Consider the following 17306-nt stretch of genomic DNA (forward strand, 5'->3'; position numbering starts at 1 on the left):
TTAAATGAAGTGGCTGTGTATTTGTGCCAGACACAAAGGTAAAATTAGAAAGGATTGACCAAGAGAACAATACAGCGATTGATCAGCCCACTCACAGTAATAATACTCATTTCACTTCAGATTTTGTATTAATTATATCTGAATATGTTTATGCGGTGTAGATTTACTGAGATGCAACTATTACTGGTAGGAAGATGAAGCTGCCCTTTTCATTTCTTATTTTTTTTCAATTAGTCAGGATAGAACTAGAACCTGTATTGGAACCTGTGTTTCTCGCTGATGTTTTTTTTTTTTTTTCTGTAGGATTCTTTTGTACCACGGGCCCCAAAGGAGCTCCAGGACGTATAGGACAGCTGGGTCAGCCAGGTCCCACAGGACTTAAAGGCTGCAAAGGTAAAGTTTGCTTTTACAAACCAAACATTTTCAAGGGTCGTACTATAAAACAATCCGACACGCCATCTTTTCTCAAAAAAGAGATGTGAAAAAAAGATGCTTTAGTTGTAAGATCAATACTTTGATTTTTTTTTTCCCAGCAAAAGCTTCCAATGATTCAGTGATGGGCAAGTGGGGTTTGTATTTTGATTGTATTAAACAAGCTAACATTGTTTTCCTGCCACCCTGAACAGGAGAGTCAGGATATTGTGCCTGCGGACCTCCTCAGCCTATGATGGGTCCCCCTGGTCCTCCAGGGTCTCCTGGACAGAAAGGACCATTGGGGCTTCCAGGGATTGATGGGAATAGGGGGGATTATGGCTTTCCTGGGGAAATGGGCCACCAAGGACCAGGCGTAAGTTGCTGTTCCTACAGTGTATGGGATGTTTGGGTATTTCAATTTGCTCAAGGGCCTGATACAACAGAGTGAGCGAGAACACTTGGAAGCATATTTTGCGTATAGATGTCATCCTGCGCATAGAATGTATGATGGCATTCTAAAGTAAAAAAAACAAACAAACAAAAAAATGCTTTTTATGTTTAATAAATGTTCCTGAGTACAATATTTGTTTTTGTGATTTATAATAAGTGAATACATTGTGTGGAAGGTCGCTGACTAGTCAGACCTAATGCTGGAATATAATTCATGATTCAATAGCTTCACATTATTATCCTTAATACAGACCAGAGCTATGTTTGTTAACTTTACACGGTCATACCTTATATGACTAATACTGTAATTAACACAGGCAATTCAATTGCAAACTATGACGGAGATATTCATAGTTGGTTGTCTTAAGCTGGCACAGTTACATAATGTTTTTTTTTACATTTTTTTTAATGAGTCTGTTAAATTACATCCTTCTAGGGAATGGTTGGGGATCCCGGGAGAAGAGGCCATAAGGGGGAAAAAGGAGCGATGTCCATAATGAATATTAAAGGTAAAATGATCATCAAATACATACATTAACACAAGTACTGTACCGTTTGTGATGAAACCTAGTTGTGACAGTCTTCACCACAGATTACCAAGGACCCCAATCTGTGCATATATGGATGAACCTATCCTTTTGTCCATAGTTTGCACATTTTTACGTGTACAGTACATAGGGTGGATATGGTTGTGGTGATCTATAATTATACTAATAACTGTGATATTTAGAGCCAATTACATTTTTTTGTTGTTATAAGGGTGACAAAGTGATTATGTAACTAATATGATTTTATGTTTGTTTAACTCTGTTTGATTCAATTGAAGGTCATAAAGGACAGCGTGGTAAACCTGGAGTTGATGGAGCTTATGGTTTTTCTGGAAGACCTGGCCTGGATGGTAACCCTGGTAACCCTGGTGAGCCTGGACCAATTGTAAGTAAACTACAGAGTGGTTGGCCTGGGAATCCGGGGGTCCCATATTCACCTGAAAAGTCCTTCGATAAATAAATACACATACTGCCACAAACTCTCTGACACAGATGCAAATGATGACAATAGTTATTCCACTACACTGTAATAAATGTTGTATTTAATTATAAAATTAAACAAAGCCTGTGGCCATATGTGAATTTTGGGACATATTTTTTTTTAATTATTATTATTAGTGTATTAAGCAGACACCTTTATCCAAGGCGACTTAGAGACTAGGGTGTGTGAATTATGCATCAGCTGCAGAGTCACTTACAACAACATCTCACCCGAAAGACGGAGCACAAGGAAGTTAAGTGACTTGCTCAGGGTCACACAGTGAGTCAGTGAGTGAGTCGGGATTTGAACTGGGGACCTCCTGGTTACAAGCCCTTTTCTTTAACCACTGAACCACACAGCCTGTTTCTTTGATACAGCCTGTGATCATTTTTTCAGTCCTACACTAAGTTCCGGTTTCATTTACATTTTTGTTTTCATACATGCACACAAAAAAATGTTTGAGCCAAGTTGCAAAGATTATATTATTTTTCTTCCAGGGTGACAGTTCCTCTGGTTTCCCAGGACACAAGGGGAATCCTGGCTTATTTGGCTCTAAAGGACTCCGAGGGCAAATGGGCCCACCCGGTCCCGGGATTGAAGGCCCTACCGGAATGCGAGGGCCCCCTGGAGATCCAGGGTCTCCAGGAAGACGTGGTCTGGATGGTAACAAGGGGCAACCGGGTAAGGACTACCAAAATCTGGTTTAGTTTTCTTCTAGTTCACTGCAAAAAATGTAAGTAAATGTCTTCCTGCTTGTTGTTTGTGTAAAACAGAAAAAATGTGATGGAAAATTCTAACCCAGTAGGATTGAACAGAAACACATAATAACAGTCTGTTCATACAAAGATTCTGAGTTGTCTTTGATGGCTTTACTGAATGGCAACTTATCTTTCATCGAGATTATACAAATAATTACAAAAATGTTAATGAAGAGGTTCCTAGTGACTCACCTAGTAAAAGCACCACCGCTTGAAGTGTGATCAAAGTTTGCGTATCATTACTGAAGAGCCCACACTGAGCACTGCAATGACCTTGTGTTCCAGCAGGGTTAGGGAGGACAAATGTCAGGGGTGAAATAATAATTTAAAAAAATAAATAAATAATGATAATGTTATTTAACACGTTTGTATTTTGATTGTATTAATGAATTGCTTTGTTCTTTCATTCATTCTTTTTTTGCATGCAGGTGACACCTTGCCCTCAGCCTGTCCACCTAGCAGTGTGGGCCCACCTGGCCTGAAAGGGTTGCCTGGTTTCCCAGGTGAGCTTTAACAATTCTAAAGGCAGATTCATGGGTTGCTCTACTGTGATGTCACCTTAATGCAGGAATCCAGTTTAGCCCTCAGAGCCCTCATTTTGCACAAGTCTTTATGAAATGTTAGAAATGTTTGGCCTGTTGGAGTATTTTATCAGCATATTTTCCTAAGCCGGTACTGTCATACTGTATTAATGATGTACATTTTAAAATGTATAGGAGACCCGGGAGATCCCGGAATGCCTGGCTTTCGTGGTTTAACCGGCGTTGATGGGCGTAAAGGACAAAAAGGAGAACCTGGGTTATCAGGGCTCACCGGATCTCAGGGTAGGACCACAAAGCATTTCCACCTACTAACATGGATACTGTGTATGTTTTTAACACTAGAGTACAGGTACTACTCTAGATGTCTGCAGCTGCTAGGAAATTTCAAAGTTTTGTGGAGGTTGAAGGCTAAGCTGTGCTAAGGAAAACCTTTATGACAGGTTTATACTGTACGCATACTTGTCAACTTTTGGAAACTGTTCAGCGGGACACCAGCAGGGGGTGTAGCTAACGATAGGTTGCGGATGCAACCCCGGTTCCCTGAAAGAGAAAATAACCATCAAGGTATGGGACATTGCCGTCAGGCAGTAGGGATTGGCTGAGCTTTATGTCAAAGCTGCCGATAGGCCTCCGCGCAAGCTGCCGTGTAAGCCCGCCCCCCTGGGAGCTTACTATATGCAACGTGCGGAGAGCCACTTCCTCTTTTGCCCTTCAGGCCGTGAAGGCTTCCAGAGCGACCTCGCGGCTTGATGGTTATTTTCTCTTTCAGGGAACCGGGGTTGCATCCGCAACCTATCGTTCCCTTTCAAGTCGAAAATAACCATCAAGGTATGGGAACAGTATACCCAAGCCGTCGCGAGGGAGGATTCTCGGCAGTAGGACAGACTTACGACATAACGCAACTGCGTAAGCAGTACATCTACGCATATGCAGAGCTGCGCCTCAGCATCTATGCTCGCAATGACACCTGTCCTAAGGTGGAATAGTCACACCATATTGTCAACCACTCTACACGTCCGCAACCTGAGGCGTCATAGAGTGTAACACAGATGCTCCAAATGACGGAGCAGAGGATTCCAGTACATTCAACCGTTAGAACCTCGTAAAAGTATGCGGTGTAACCCAACTGGCTGCAGCGCAAATGTCAGACATCGGCACCCCTCTAAAGAGGGCCTTGGATGTTGCCAAACCCCTAGTGGAATGTGCCTTCAACTGCCCTGGTGGCGGAAGGCCCATAGAATTATATGCTAACTGAATAGCATCCACTATCCAATGAGAAAGGCGTTGCTTAGACAACGGCTGACCCAAAGTCTTAGAACCATGGCATATGAACAGCTGTTCTGTTTGCCTCACAGTCCTTGTGCGGTCAATATAACACCTCAATGCCCGCACAGGGCAGAGCATGTGTAACCGCTCTTCCTCTGGGGAAGAAAAAGGAGGAGGATGGAACGCCATCAACTCGACTGGTTGATTCATATGAAACGGGGATATGACCTTGGGTAAAAAGGCCGGATTTGGACGCATGGAGACCTTAGAACCGTCTCCTGCGAAACGAGTACATGATGAATGCACCAAAAGTGCATGTAACTCGCCCACGCGTTTTGCTGATACCACTAATAGCAAAAACGCAGTCTTTATAGACACTGTAAAAGACTTCACCTTCTCGGGTTCGTTGCCCCTTTAAGAATTGACCCAGACACAGAAATAGCGTTCAGCGCTTCCGCGCACTTTTAATAAAACAAACAAAAACACAAAACAAACACCTAGCTCTTATCGAGCACTAACTACACACGCAGGAACCTAACTAACGCAGGACGGCTAAGCCGTTTCCCTGTCCTCCCAAAACAACAGTTTAGTACCGCACTTACTTCTTAATTCTCTCGATCTCTCTGACTGCTGGGAAACAGAGCACCCCGTCTGCCTCCTTCTCCTCAGCAGCCCTGAGCAGACTGACTGCTCCCCTTTTAACTGCCCGCACCTGGGTCTAATTTCCAATCACGCCCAGGTGCAGATGATCATTAATAACAAAACAATTATACAAAACAATAAAGCAATTAGCAAACTAAATTAAACCAATGTGCATTCGCACATCTTTTCTCTCTCGCAGGGAGGTTTTAACCCCCTCCCTGCTGTCTCACTCCACCTGCTTCCTCACAACACGAACTTCATATCCACACTGTGGAGAGGCTCGAACGGTGCCTTGGTAAGGGCTTCTAGCACCACATCAAGGCTCCATGACGGTAAACTGGTCGTCCTTGGAGGCCGCAAGCGTCTTGCGCCTTTTAGGAACTGAGATGCCAGAAAATGGCAACCAGGTGATAACCCGTCAATGCGTACATGGCAAGCCGAAATGGCGGCTAAATACACTTTAAGTGTAGAGGGGGATTTCCCCTCATCTAGCAGCTTCTGCAGAAACTGTAATATCACTGCCATAGGGCAGGAGACCGGGTCATGGCCCTCAGCCAGACACCAATTTTGAAACAATTGCCACTTATGCGCATACTGCGACCTAGTAGAGGGCGCTCTCGCACTCTGAATAGTCGATATAACCGCCGTCGAAAGCCCTAAGGCTGACAGGCGCTCCAGCTCAGGGGCCAAGCCCATAACTGCATGAGTTTGGGGTTTGGGTGCCATAGCCCTCCTTGGGCTTGGGACAACAGGTCCGCTCGCAGAGGGAGCTCCCTCGGGCGACCGTGCAACAACTGCACCAGACTTGGGAACCATATTCTCCGAGGCCACCGAGGAGCGATCAGAATCACTGTCGCTTGCTCTACCCTGACCTTCTCCAAGAAGGCGGGGAGCATCGGAATCAGTGGAAATGCATACAGGAGCCCTGGCGGCCATTCATGAGCCAGTGCATCGACTCCTAGGGGGCTGTCGAGGTCCTTCACCGAGAACCATAGGGGACAGTGCGTGGTCTCTCGCAAAGCGAAGAGATCGACTTGGCTGTGCCGAACCATTCCCAAATGCGCTCTACCACCCGAGGGTGAAGACGCCATTCGCCTGCAAGAGGACCTCCTCTGGACAGGAGATCCGCTGCGTAATTGACTCTGCCCAGTAGGTGAACCGCACGCAGAGAGGCTAAACGCGGTTGTGCCCAAAGCAACAGCCGTGTTACCATCTGGTGAAGACCGGGGGACCGCAAGCCGCCCTGGCGGTTGATATACGCCACTGCCGTGGTGTTGTCTGACCGCACTAACACGTGCTTGCCTAGAAGCACTGGCAAGAAGTGCCGAAGGGTGAGGTCCACTGCTGAGTTCCAGAGCATTGATGTGGGCCGACCTCCAGGGTCCTGACTACACTCCGCGAGTCCCCGACCCATTCCAGACTGCTCCCCAACCCTGGTTGGAAGCGTTGGTCGTAATAACCTCCCTTTGGAAGATGGGACCCAAGCGTACGCCCTGGCGGATGTTCGACGGAACTTTCCACCAGCGCAGTGCTTCCCAGCAGGTTCGGGATACCCTCAACCTGCAGTGTTTGTCTCTCCGTGGATGCAACGCAAAGGCATTGAACCAGGCCTGCAGAGGTCTCTGGTGTAGTAAGCCCAAAGGAAGGGCTTGCGAGGCGGCAGCCATCAACCCCAGCATGCGCTGACACAGCTCCATGCTGACTCTTTCTCTCAACCTGAATAGGGAGAGACACCGCTCCAGCGAGGCAACTCTTTGTGTTGACAAGGTCGCTTCCATGGACACAGAGTCCAGATGCAGACCCAAGAATTCGGTATGTTGGCTCGGCACGAGGCGGCTCTTTTCTGAGTTGACCTTCAGACCTAGCCTCTGAAGATGGTCTGTAACCATCACTGTGTGCTGTGCCAACTGCTCCTTTGACTGCGCGCAGACGAGCCAGTCGTCCAGATAGTTCAGCAGTCGGACACCTTGAGCCCGCAAGGGAGCTAAAATGGCATCCATACACTTCGAAAAGGTTCGAGGAGCTAGAGACAGGCCGAATGGCAGGACACAAAACTCGTAGACCCTGCTCTGAAATGCGAATCATAGGTACTTCCTGTGACCTGGACAGATGGGAACGTGAAAGTACGCATCTGTCAGGTCTACGGTGGTAAACCAGTCGCCCTGCCGGACAGACTGGACAATGTGCCTGTGCGTAAGCATCTTGAACGACACGACAACACCCGTAGGTATTTGTTCAGTAGTCGCAGATCTAAAATAGCAGAACCCGCCGCCCTTTTTTGGCACTAGGAAGTACTTGGAGTAGAACCCCTGGTCGGTCAGAGCAGGGTCTACTAGTTGAATGGCACACTTCTTGAGCAATGCCTGTATTTCCACATTCAGAGCTGAGGACTGAACCGAGTCCTTCACTGCAGTTACCACCACTCCCCTGAAGGGGGAGGGTTTTAACCGGAACTGAAGGGTGTACCCGGTGAAATATAGTTTTGCGCACCCAGATGTCGTTGGTGCATTGTTGCCAGAACAGGAGCTGTGGAACAGTGTAGGGGTGGGTTAACGGCTGCCTGGGTTTCTCAGGGCTGCTTAGGCTGCGCTCGCTCACGAGGGGCCTGGCCAGAGCCACGAGGACGCGGTCTGCCACCTCCTCTAGGGCGCCACCCTCCGCGCTGCGGTCTTGCAAACACGAGTTGGCTGCGTGCTGATACACCCAAAGGGGCGGTTTTACTGCCCTGTGGTTGCGCCTGCTGCTGCGGCGGTGCCCTGCGCCACTGGCGCTCCTGTGGCCGCCTTGGCTGGAAGGGTTTGCTTGGCCACATTTTTGCCAACTGCTGTGACGCCACACGCGCCTTGACAAAGCGTTGCAGCATCTCCTCCACCGCTGGGCTAAACGTGTGCCCTGGTGATATCGGAGCATCTAGCAATGGGGCCTTATCAGGCTCCTGTACCCTCGCCTGCGAGAGCCAGAGCTGCCTTCTTGCCACCACAAGAGAAGCAATGCTCCTGCCCTGTGCTCGCGCATTCAGTTGAGCCAGCTTAACCAATAGCTGCGCAATTGCACCCAGCTCGGTCCTAAGGGCAACAGATGGGCACTCAGGCAGATCACGGATGAGTGCCGCCTGGTAGACCGTCAGGAGGCTGGCCACGTTAGACAGCCTAACTGCCTCTGTAGCCGTGGCGTACCCCTTTTTTAGGTGGGCCTACGTAATCCTACACTGCCTGTTAGGGCAGGAGGGGTCCTTAGCCAGCCCCGATAATGTTTGCGCCTTTACCAATGCGGCGAACGCAGCGCCCACTGGTGGGAAGGACGCTAACCCAGCTTCACTCGCCCCGTGCATGGTGAAGACCGAAGCCTTGCGAGAAGTTGCAGGGGCGGAGGCCGGGGCCCCCCAGGTGGACTGCACCTCCTTAATAAAATCAGGGAATGCCGGTAGCATCCTGGACTGAAGGAGCGGAGCTGACGGCGACTCAAATAGAGAGCGTCGTGTTGGCTCTAACGCAGGCCAGTCCACGCCTAAGTGACGGGCTGCCCTCTCCACCACTGACCACATAGGGTCATTAGTATCCAGCACTTCAGGGTCATCCTGTCCAGAGTGCTGGGATGCCACCTCAGGCTCCGTGCCTTCTTCAAATAGTGGCTCTGCGTCGGACGCGTCCCTTGAGACAGCATCGACATCCCACACTTCCTGGGGTTGGCCGTGAGGCACTGGTGGAGGAACCACCGGCTGACTAGCGATGGGCCCGGTTGTTAGCTCTGGAGCCCGAGGCGCCACATTCGCTAGGGTCATGAGGAGGGATTGCTGTCCCATCATGACCTCCATGAACTGTGACATTTTGGAGGTGAGCTCAGCCACTCCAAATGTGTCCTGATATCGCCTGTCCCTTCGAGGGGAGCGAGAGTGCCTTCTACGGCGAGGCGATCGAGATCTCGACCTAGACTCCCGACGGGGACGTGCCCTGCGAGAGGAGGGACTGCGGGAACGTTCCCGAGCACGCCTGGCTGGGGACCCCGCACATAGATGGCAGTATGCCCTATCTGCCAGGGCAGATTCGGCATGGTCCGGCCCCAAACATGCTACGCAGTCTTCGTGTGGGTCGCTGGCAGGCAACTTGGCCTGGCAGGTCACGCATCGGTGGAACCCAGACATTGTGCCTAGCACTCGCAAGCACTGACGAGCAGTAGAGCGAAGCGAGGAGCACCGATGTGCGTGCGTCGAACGCCGAAGGGTCGAGCACCGAAGTGAGTGCGTCAAATGCCGAAGCGTCGAGCACCGAAGTGCGTGCATCGAGCACCGCCGCGTCAAGCGCCGAGGTGCGTGCGTCGAGCGCCGAGCACCGAAGTGCGTGCGTCGAGCGTCGAGCACCGAAGTGCGTGCGTCGAGCGTCGATGCGTCAAGCACAGACACGTCGAGCGCCGAGGGTGCGTGCGTCAAGCACCAAGCGTCGAGCGCCGAAGCGTCGAGCACCGAGCGCCGAAGCGTCGAGCACCGAGCGTCGAGCACCGTCGATGGAACGTGCACCGAGCGTCGAGCACCGAGCAATATATATTACACACAATATTTTACAAAAACCCAAACACAATAATAATAATAAACAGAGGAAAGACGGGGAGACCACGAAGAAACGCGATGCCGAAGCAAAGCGTGAAGGAAATATATAATGTAAAAACAATATATAATCCTAAAACAATAATAATAATAATAATAATAATAATTACTCCGAAGAGTATAACTGAAATAAACTCGGAGAAGGGGATAAACCAGCTTCTCAAGCCTAAGCTTATTGAGTACAATCAGTTAACAGCTCTAAGTCCTACCGCTACTGAGGCTGAAGGCAAAAGAGGAAGTGGCTCTCCGCGCGTTGCATATAGTAAGCTCCCAGGGGGGCGGGCTTACACGGCAGCTTGCACGGAGGCCTATCGGCAGCTTTGACATAAAGCTCAGCCAATCCCTACTGCCTGACGGCAATGTCCCATACCTTGATGGTTATTTTCGACTTGAAAGGGAACTAAATTTCCTCACATTCCATTTCCTCCCACATTTTACTCTAAATCGTACACATCAAATAATATTGCAGCAGCGGGGAGGAAACAATATGCTTCTAGAATATGACTGGATATGACATGTCAATAAACATATAAGATCGGATCATGTAACCACAATCTCTACAAGGCAGAGCAGTGCATGAGGATCAGCAGCGGCTAAAGACAGAGAGAAGAAAATAAAAAAGAAAACACTACAGGTGCGAGAGCGAACGCCCTAGAGCTGTCAAGAATTTCCAAGGATAAATATCAGGACTTTCTTCCTATGCATCACGATGCTTGGAAATCGTGACCGTCCCGCCCATGTAGGGACTGTTGGCATGTATGTGTACGTAGCATATATATATTCTGTACTGAGTCAGTATGTCATAGGATATACTAATTTAAAATTCCTATACAAATAAGTGGGGGCTGTGAATTCCCCTGAAACAACATTTTTAATACAGTATTGTCAGGTATTCTGTGTCTGATTTCTATAAAGACTTCAAATTCCACCAAGGCTTTAACGTCAAGCTAATATTTTAGGTAGATCTCAAAGAGATTGTACGGTAGGTTTAAATTGCCCTTTTTAAGTTGTTCACCTGTAAGGTAATTTTAACTGTATGTGTGTCACTTACTCAGGTGCTCCAGGGCCACTAGGAGATCCTGGGGACCCAGGTATTAGTGGACTTAGTATAAAAGGCGTAGATGGTTCACCAGGCCTTCCGGGTAGACCCGGCCTGAAAGGTCCTGCAGGAGAGCCCAGTACTGGCAGTCCAGGACCCCCAGGGGAGAGAGGTTTCACAGGACTCCCAGGATTCAAAGGAAGGCCTGGAACCTCTGGCACCACAGGGAAACAAGGTACAGCTCAGTGTATTAGATATGCTGGCCAAAGCCATTCCTCGGCTGGCCCCTTTGAAAGTGTTTACAACTTGCTTCAAAATGAATACATTTTTGTTTTCAAGCACGAAATACAGTATGTCCCAAAATTCAAACATGACCACGGGCTATGTTTAATTGTACCTTTAAATAAACATTTATTTCAGTGCAGTAGAATAACTGTTGTTTTTATTATTGTTTTTATTATTTATTTATCTAAGGACTTTACTTTTCAGGAGGTTTTGGGACCCCTGGATTCCCTGGTTTAAAGGGATTCCCGGGAGATCATGGTTTTCCTGGCCAGCCAGGATATCCAGGCCAACCACCCTATGAGTGTGAGGCAGGGTCATCTGGGCCACCTGGCTCAGGAGGTACCGAAGGCTGTACAGGACCACCAGGTAGATAACAATTTCCCAGACCTCTAGAGTGCACAAGTCTTTGCAAACCCTGACCTCCCATGTCCCAATATGGAAGTCTATATACATAAGATTAAAATGAATCAGAAAGTGAGAAGCAATAGCATTTTTATCAGGTAAAATTACATTGACGGAAATAGCACATTTGCAGTAAAACAAATAAAATAAAGGAAAATGCTCACCAAAAATGTAAGTAAATCTATGCATTTATGAAGATATGTTTTCTTCTTTCTCCTTTGTGTTTATGTATTGACTGGGAGAAACTGTTCATAGAAAGAAACTCCATTTGTTTGGCTTTCTACTAAAAGCAGTAGAAATCAGACACAGTTTTCATTACATGAAACGTAATAGAAATACATTTGAAAGCTATTACTAAATAAGGTTGATATGAAACTCATGGACCAAAAGTTGAAACTCCTTAGAATTTGGTATGTCAGTATATTGTGTTAAGGTTTACGTGTATTGCTGTGGCAGTCTGGCTCGCAGTGGTGATGTCACGGACCAGGAAGTAGAAACCAAAACAATGGATGGGCGGTTGAAGCTGAGTGCAATGGCACTCAGCGTATTTATTAATAAACAAACAAAAGATTTAAACAAACCAACAAAACACAAAACAAAAGGGCACGAGGGCCAAACGAATCAACAAACAAACAATTAAGTGTCGTGCTGGAGAATCCAGCACGTTTTAGCAATTGTTTTTTTAAATGTGACTCGCTCTCTCCGCTCCCCGTACTCTCCTCTGTACACCCAACCTCGAGTGCAGAGAGCTGCAGGTTTATATACTCTGGCCGAGGGATTAACTAGTTGTTAATTATCTTATTATCCCTCGGCCAGAGTCTGCACGCGTTTGGTAAGGATGCATGACTGTCAGCTAGTTAAATAATCAGTAGCTGATCGCCATGCATCCTCACGGGGTTTTTAAATATCTTAATAAAAGACGTGGCGGTTTTTACCCGCGCCGTAAACAAAAATACAAATAATAATACATAGAGGCGGGACACTCCGCCACAATTGCATATATTGTGTTAGGCTGTGTGTGTATTGTGTTAAGGTACTGAAGGCCCTAAGGGAGAGAAAGGAGATCCAGGGCCACCAGGTAGCAGTGCAATGAAAGGATTTCCAGGGAATCCCGGTATTCCTGGGCTCCTAGGTATCCCTGGCAGACCAGGCTCCCCAGGACAAACAGGAGACCCAGGACAAGATGCATTACAAGGACAAACGGGTGAGCTGCTTTCATCACCATTAATCCCTATGTCTTATACGTATGTGTATCTTGTAAAGATCCAAGTTGGCAAAGACACTGATGTCAGACAGCAAAATTGTTAGAATTACATTTTGAGGGCTTAGTTTTTTTATCCCCACTGCTGGTACCCTCCAAGTAAATGTTTAATTGAATAAAATGGTGTATTGACTGCCAGGTTAACTGTATACAGTATGTACTTGAAATGAATTGATGAATGTATCTAGCCACTGCATGCATTAACAGTTTATTTCTGTTCAGGTGCTCCGGGGCCCCGTGGAATTGAAGGCTTCCCAGGACTTCGTGGACAACCCGGGCTCACAGGTTTAAATGGGGGGAAAGGGGAGAAAGGTTTTGATGGCAGACCGGGACCCAATGGACAAAATGGCGAAAAAGGACAAAGGGGTTGGTAATGCACATTTCATATGAAAAATAGGTTTAAAAAAATGATGAATTTTTGTGGAATTTATGATAGCATGGATTAATACTTGGAATTCTATTAAGTATTGTACTTAAAATTTAAATTGCATTAAACTTCTAATTCTAGTCTAATTGTTTGATTACATTGCAAGGTGACCGTGGTTTACAAGGACCAATGGGTAGAATGATAATTGTAGAGATGAAAGGGCTCCAAGGTTATCCAGGATCTCCAGGTGTTAATGGATTCAAAGGGCAAAGAGGTGAGTAAATTCGAGATCCACTCATCGAATTGTAATTGATATTTCTGAGCACAGGTGACCTACTGAACTGATCGTTTGGACTAAGGAAAGCTATGTCTTGTATCTTGGATATCACTTGCTCATCTGAATTTGATGAAACAATTGAAAAGTAGTTATGTTATGCAAAATGTTGTTTGATGATGACCTATCTTTTCACTGTTCCGACTCTGTGAGTGTGCAGCTGTAATTTTTGTCTTCTCTAAAACATACAGGCTTTCTATTAACACACAGTTGCAATTGGAGCAGGCCCACACTCTCTGACCCAGTGGTTGAGAGCAGGCATTAGTACATAAGCCTGGTAAATTATTATCAAAGCAGACACACAAATTCGAGAATGACAGAGAACAAACTAAATGCGATATTTGAGAGTATAAAATATCCCGTTAATGTAGATTGGTTTAAATCTTATTTATTTAGGCTGAAAAGGGGAAATTTTACCTTTTCTCACCAGTGTACATGTAACCAGCAATCATTGTGGATTGGCTGAAGCATATTTAAAATTTTCTTGCAGGGGCCAAGGGTCAGTCTGGATCTGCGGGACAGCGGGGCTCTTATGGCAAACCTGGCCCGCCTGGCTATCACAGGGGCCCCCCGGGGCCCCCGGGAGGACGGGGCCAGCCAGGGCTAGTGGGCATCCCTGGAACCGCTGGATTGGTAGGGATCCATGGATTTCCAGGGCTGTTTGGTGACAGAGTAAGTGGAATAAGACAATGGGTAATATGATAGATGTTTAACAAAGAAAACAATACTTTAATACCCACACAGTCTACCTGTATCCTGTTACCTTATTAAAATGTTCTTACCAATAGTAATAATAAGTGCCATTGCATTTTGAAATGAACATAAAACCATGCTGCTGTACCAGTCTGTTAAAAAATCCCAGACATTCTGCATGTTACTGTTTGATACTGTAAGTGGCATTTATAAATTCATAGTCCGTAACGGCACAGCCGAAATGACGAGATTAACCTATTACAAACTAAAGATAATTATATGTCGAGTCGACAAACCTTTTTTTTTTTTTTTTCGCCAACATGTTCGTTTCGTAATTGTTAATTAAACTGGTTCTGATCTAAAGTGTGGTGCGTGCATTTTGTGAGTCTTCATTGTTTCCATGTTTTCTAGGGGGATCCAGGCTACGCAGGGCCTGTGGGTAAACCTGGGATCCCTGGTGCTGGAGGGATTAAAGGTGAGTTGGCAAATTGTTTTTAATGATGTTTTCTTTTATATTTAACATCTTAGACAACTGACCCTCTAACTTGGCTCTTTTGTGTGTATAAAATGTTTTTAATCAGATCCATTTTATTTGTAGATGAAATACAGATCATAAGGTTTAAATAGCCATTATTGTATTCAGGCTTTCTTTTATGGATGTAATGTACTGTAAAATATAAGAATGATTTGCTTTAATAACAAACATATATATATATATATATATATATATATATATATATATATATATATATATATATATATATATATATATATATATATAATTTACAATTTCTAACTATAATGTACTTATTGAACAGGTGAGACAGGAGAAACAGTCACTTCACCAGGCTTACCTGGACTGAAGGGCCCCCCAGGCGACAGAGGGTTTTCAGGTAAAAGACTGTGGATTGATTTTATTAACACCTGTATGGGATCACTAGCTAGTAAAGAAGCCATTACTATGACAAGAGTTCTCCCTAATAATCCTGCTTTTATTAAAAATAAAACAGCTGAAGCCTCAAACCAAATAATTTTAAAATCCTGTGTGTCTTACTTCGAGATTTAAAATTTAAAATGTTTGGAAAATGATAGTAGTTGTAGTAGGATGTCTTTGTCCAAGCCCTTCTGCTTTCTGTTTAACATGATGAACTGGGAAGATATTATCTAACCTGCATGTACTAGAAACATAATAAAGAACATGACATTTACCAGTTTGAAGAAAATACAATTTTAACTTTTTAAAATTGTATTTGGTGAAGGCTGTCAACTATATGATAGCCTTGCTTCATTGCTTTCTTTAAGTGAGTCCTTTAGTGTTGTAATGCCATTTCTGTACTCTCTGTCCCATGAACTAAGCAGATATGTGAGTAAGAAAAATAATGTACAGCTTTTTCATTTGCTAATTTTTAAATTACGAGATTAAAAAATATATCAAACGAATACTAGCTAAGATATTTTTGTATAAGATTTTTATTTAGAGATTGTATTTATTTATTTATTTATTTTTAACGTGTAAAGCGCCTTGAGATGTGCAGGTCTGCACATAAGACGCTGTATATAAATCAAAGCTGTTGTGTTGCTGTTGTTGTTTTATAGCAGAAATCACAGTTAGTATAAATTCATCTGAACAAGGTCCAGTCCTAACTAGTTGCTGCAGAGTCTAATGTACATATATGCTGAATACATTTTTGTTCAATTATTCTGTGGTGTAGCTCAGTGAATTTAAGCTAATTTATTGTTGTGTTTCTTCCACTTTAAAGGAAACCCAGGACCATCAGGTGATCCAGGACCTCTGGGTGCTTGTGGAATTAATGGGAAACCAGGTCCCCCTGGCTCCCCTGGTGACTCAGGGGCACCAGGGCCCCCAGGTACAGTGACTGGAGATGACATGAGGAAGCTATTCTGCTAACAACATTCTTATTCATTCTGTATTTCAAAGACTTTATTTACTTTAGGAGCACATTGTATTTAGACATGCAAAGTTAAATTTGTGTTTGTTTTGTAGGGCCAATGGGTTTTCAGGGTCCACTGGGAAAACAAGGGTGTGAGGGCAGCCGTGGACCTCCCGGTGCCCCTGGACATCCAGGAGATCCTGGTGTCCAAGGACTTAAAGGTAACTGGCCCGGCTCCGTTTTGCATACTTTATGCACTGTAACTGAGGCAAGATTCCTGGGCCAAACTTTCTAATAATTCTGTACAACCTTCATCCAATGCATCTATCGAAGCTGTGCCTCAATCATTGAATTAGAAAAGTATTTTCCTGTACCGTTAGGTACAGCAAACAAGGTGTTGGTATCATGGTAAAGTACTGTATACTAAAATGACTGATTTACAGTATGTGGATTAAAAATGTAAGTGTGACATACAGACAGAGACACCCACATATATCACTGCAATTGAATACACACAATAACTTACGCTAAGTAATGTTAGTACAGATTTTCATCACAATTGGATGAACTGTTTTCCAGATTCAAGCAGCAGTGTTTCCCTCATTACAGTATTCAGAGATTTGATATATAATCATTCCATGATTAAACATACAAAGAGATTAATATAGATCCCGTTGTCTCTAGGACCACCTGGGCTCCTTGGCCTGCATGGCCTTGATGGACTGGTGGGTCAAAAAGGAAAGGAAGGTGCTCCAGGTAAGACTCATTTTAACTTCATTTTTGTTGTTGTGAATTTTTGTTGAAATTCGATGAGCAAAATTGATCAAAACAAACCACACAGGTTTAACACCGCACTTAATTTTGTATTGTTGACTGCTCGGAAACAGAGTACACCTCTTCTGCTTCCTTCTACTCAGCAGCCCCAAGCAGTCTGGCTGCTTTCTTTATATACCCTGCACCTGGCTCTAATTTACAATAGCCAGGTGGGGGTGATAATTAACTAATAAACAATTATCAAATACAATTAAACCATAAAGAAAACAATTAAATTAACATGAATATGCTTTTTTGGCCTGGAGGATTTTAACCCTCTCCCTGCTAACACTACATACATACATACATACATACAAACATACATACATACATACATACATACATACAAACATACAAACATACATAAATTAGGAGGATCATACTTTTGTAATGGCACAATCATGCTTTTTTTCTACCTTTCTGCCTATAGCAATGCTAGAAGCACTGTCAGTCTGGAATAGCCCTTAATGAGTGGTTGCCATATCGTCGCATATGGATTTACCAACAACCTGACTACTG

At 45.0% G+C, this 17306-nt stretch overlaps 1 protein-coding gene across 1 annotated transcript in view; it reads left to right on the forward strand.

The window, feature by feature from the left end:
- The window catches only part of col4a4 (collagen, type IV, alpha 4), a 70315-nt gene that overhangs the window by 42919 nt on the left and 10090 nt on the right, over positions 1-17306 (forward strand). The window contains exons 22-39 of the mRNA XM_059034204.1: positions 304-393; positions 627-787; positions 1301-1373; positions 1691-1797; positions 2391-2574; positions 3080-3154; positions 3368-3475; positions 10757-10975; positions 11230-11391; positions 12461-12631; positions 12911-13054; positions 13222-13329; positions 13880-14061; positions 14494-14557; positions 14901-14975; positions 15843-15950; positions 16088-16195; positions 16659-16730. Coding sequence (XP_058890187.1) covers positions 304-393; positions 627-787; positions 1301-1373; positions 1691-1797; positions 2391-2574; positions 3080-3154; positions 3368-3475; positions 10757-10975; positions 11230-11391; positions 12461-12631; positions 12911-13054; positions 13222-13329; positions 13880-14061; positions 14494-14557; positions 14901-14975; positions 15843-15950; positions 16088-16195; positions 16659-16730 — 2211 coding nt within the window. The remainder of the gene's footprint in view (positions 1-303; positions 394-626; positions 788-1300; positions 1374-1690; positions 1798-2390; positions 2575-3079; positions 3155-3367; positions 3476-10756; positions 10976-11229; positions 11392-12460; positions 12632-12910; positions 13055-13221; positions 13330-13879; positions 14062-14493; positions 14558-14900; positions 14976-15842; positions 15951-16087; positions 16196-16658; positions 16731-17306) is intronic.

This window comes from Acipenser ruthenus, chromosome 12 (genome assembly GCF_902713425.1).
Source record: "Acipenser ruthenus chromosome 12, fAciRut3.2 maternal haplotype, whole genome shotgun sequence".
In the NCBI taxonomy this organism is placed as follows: domain Eukaryota; kingdom Metazoa; phylum Chordata; class Actinopteri; order Acipenseriformes; family Acipenseridae; genus Acipenser; species Acipenser ruthenus.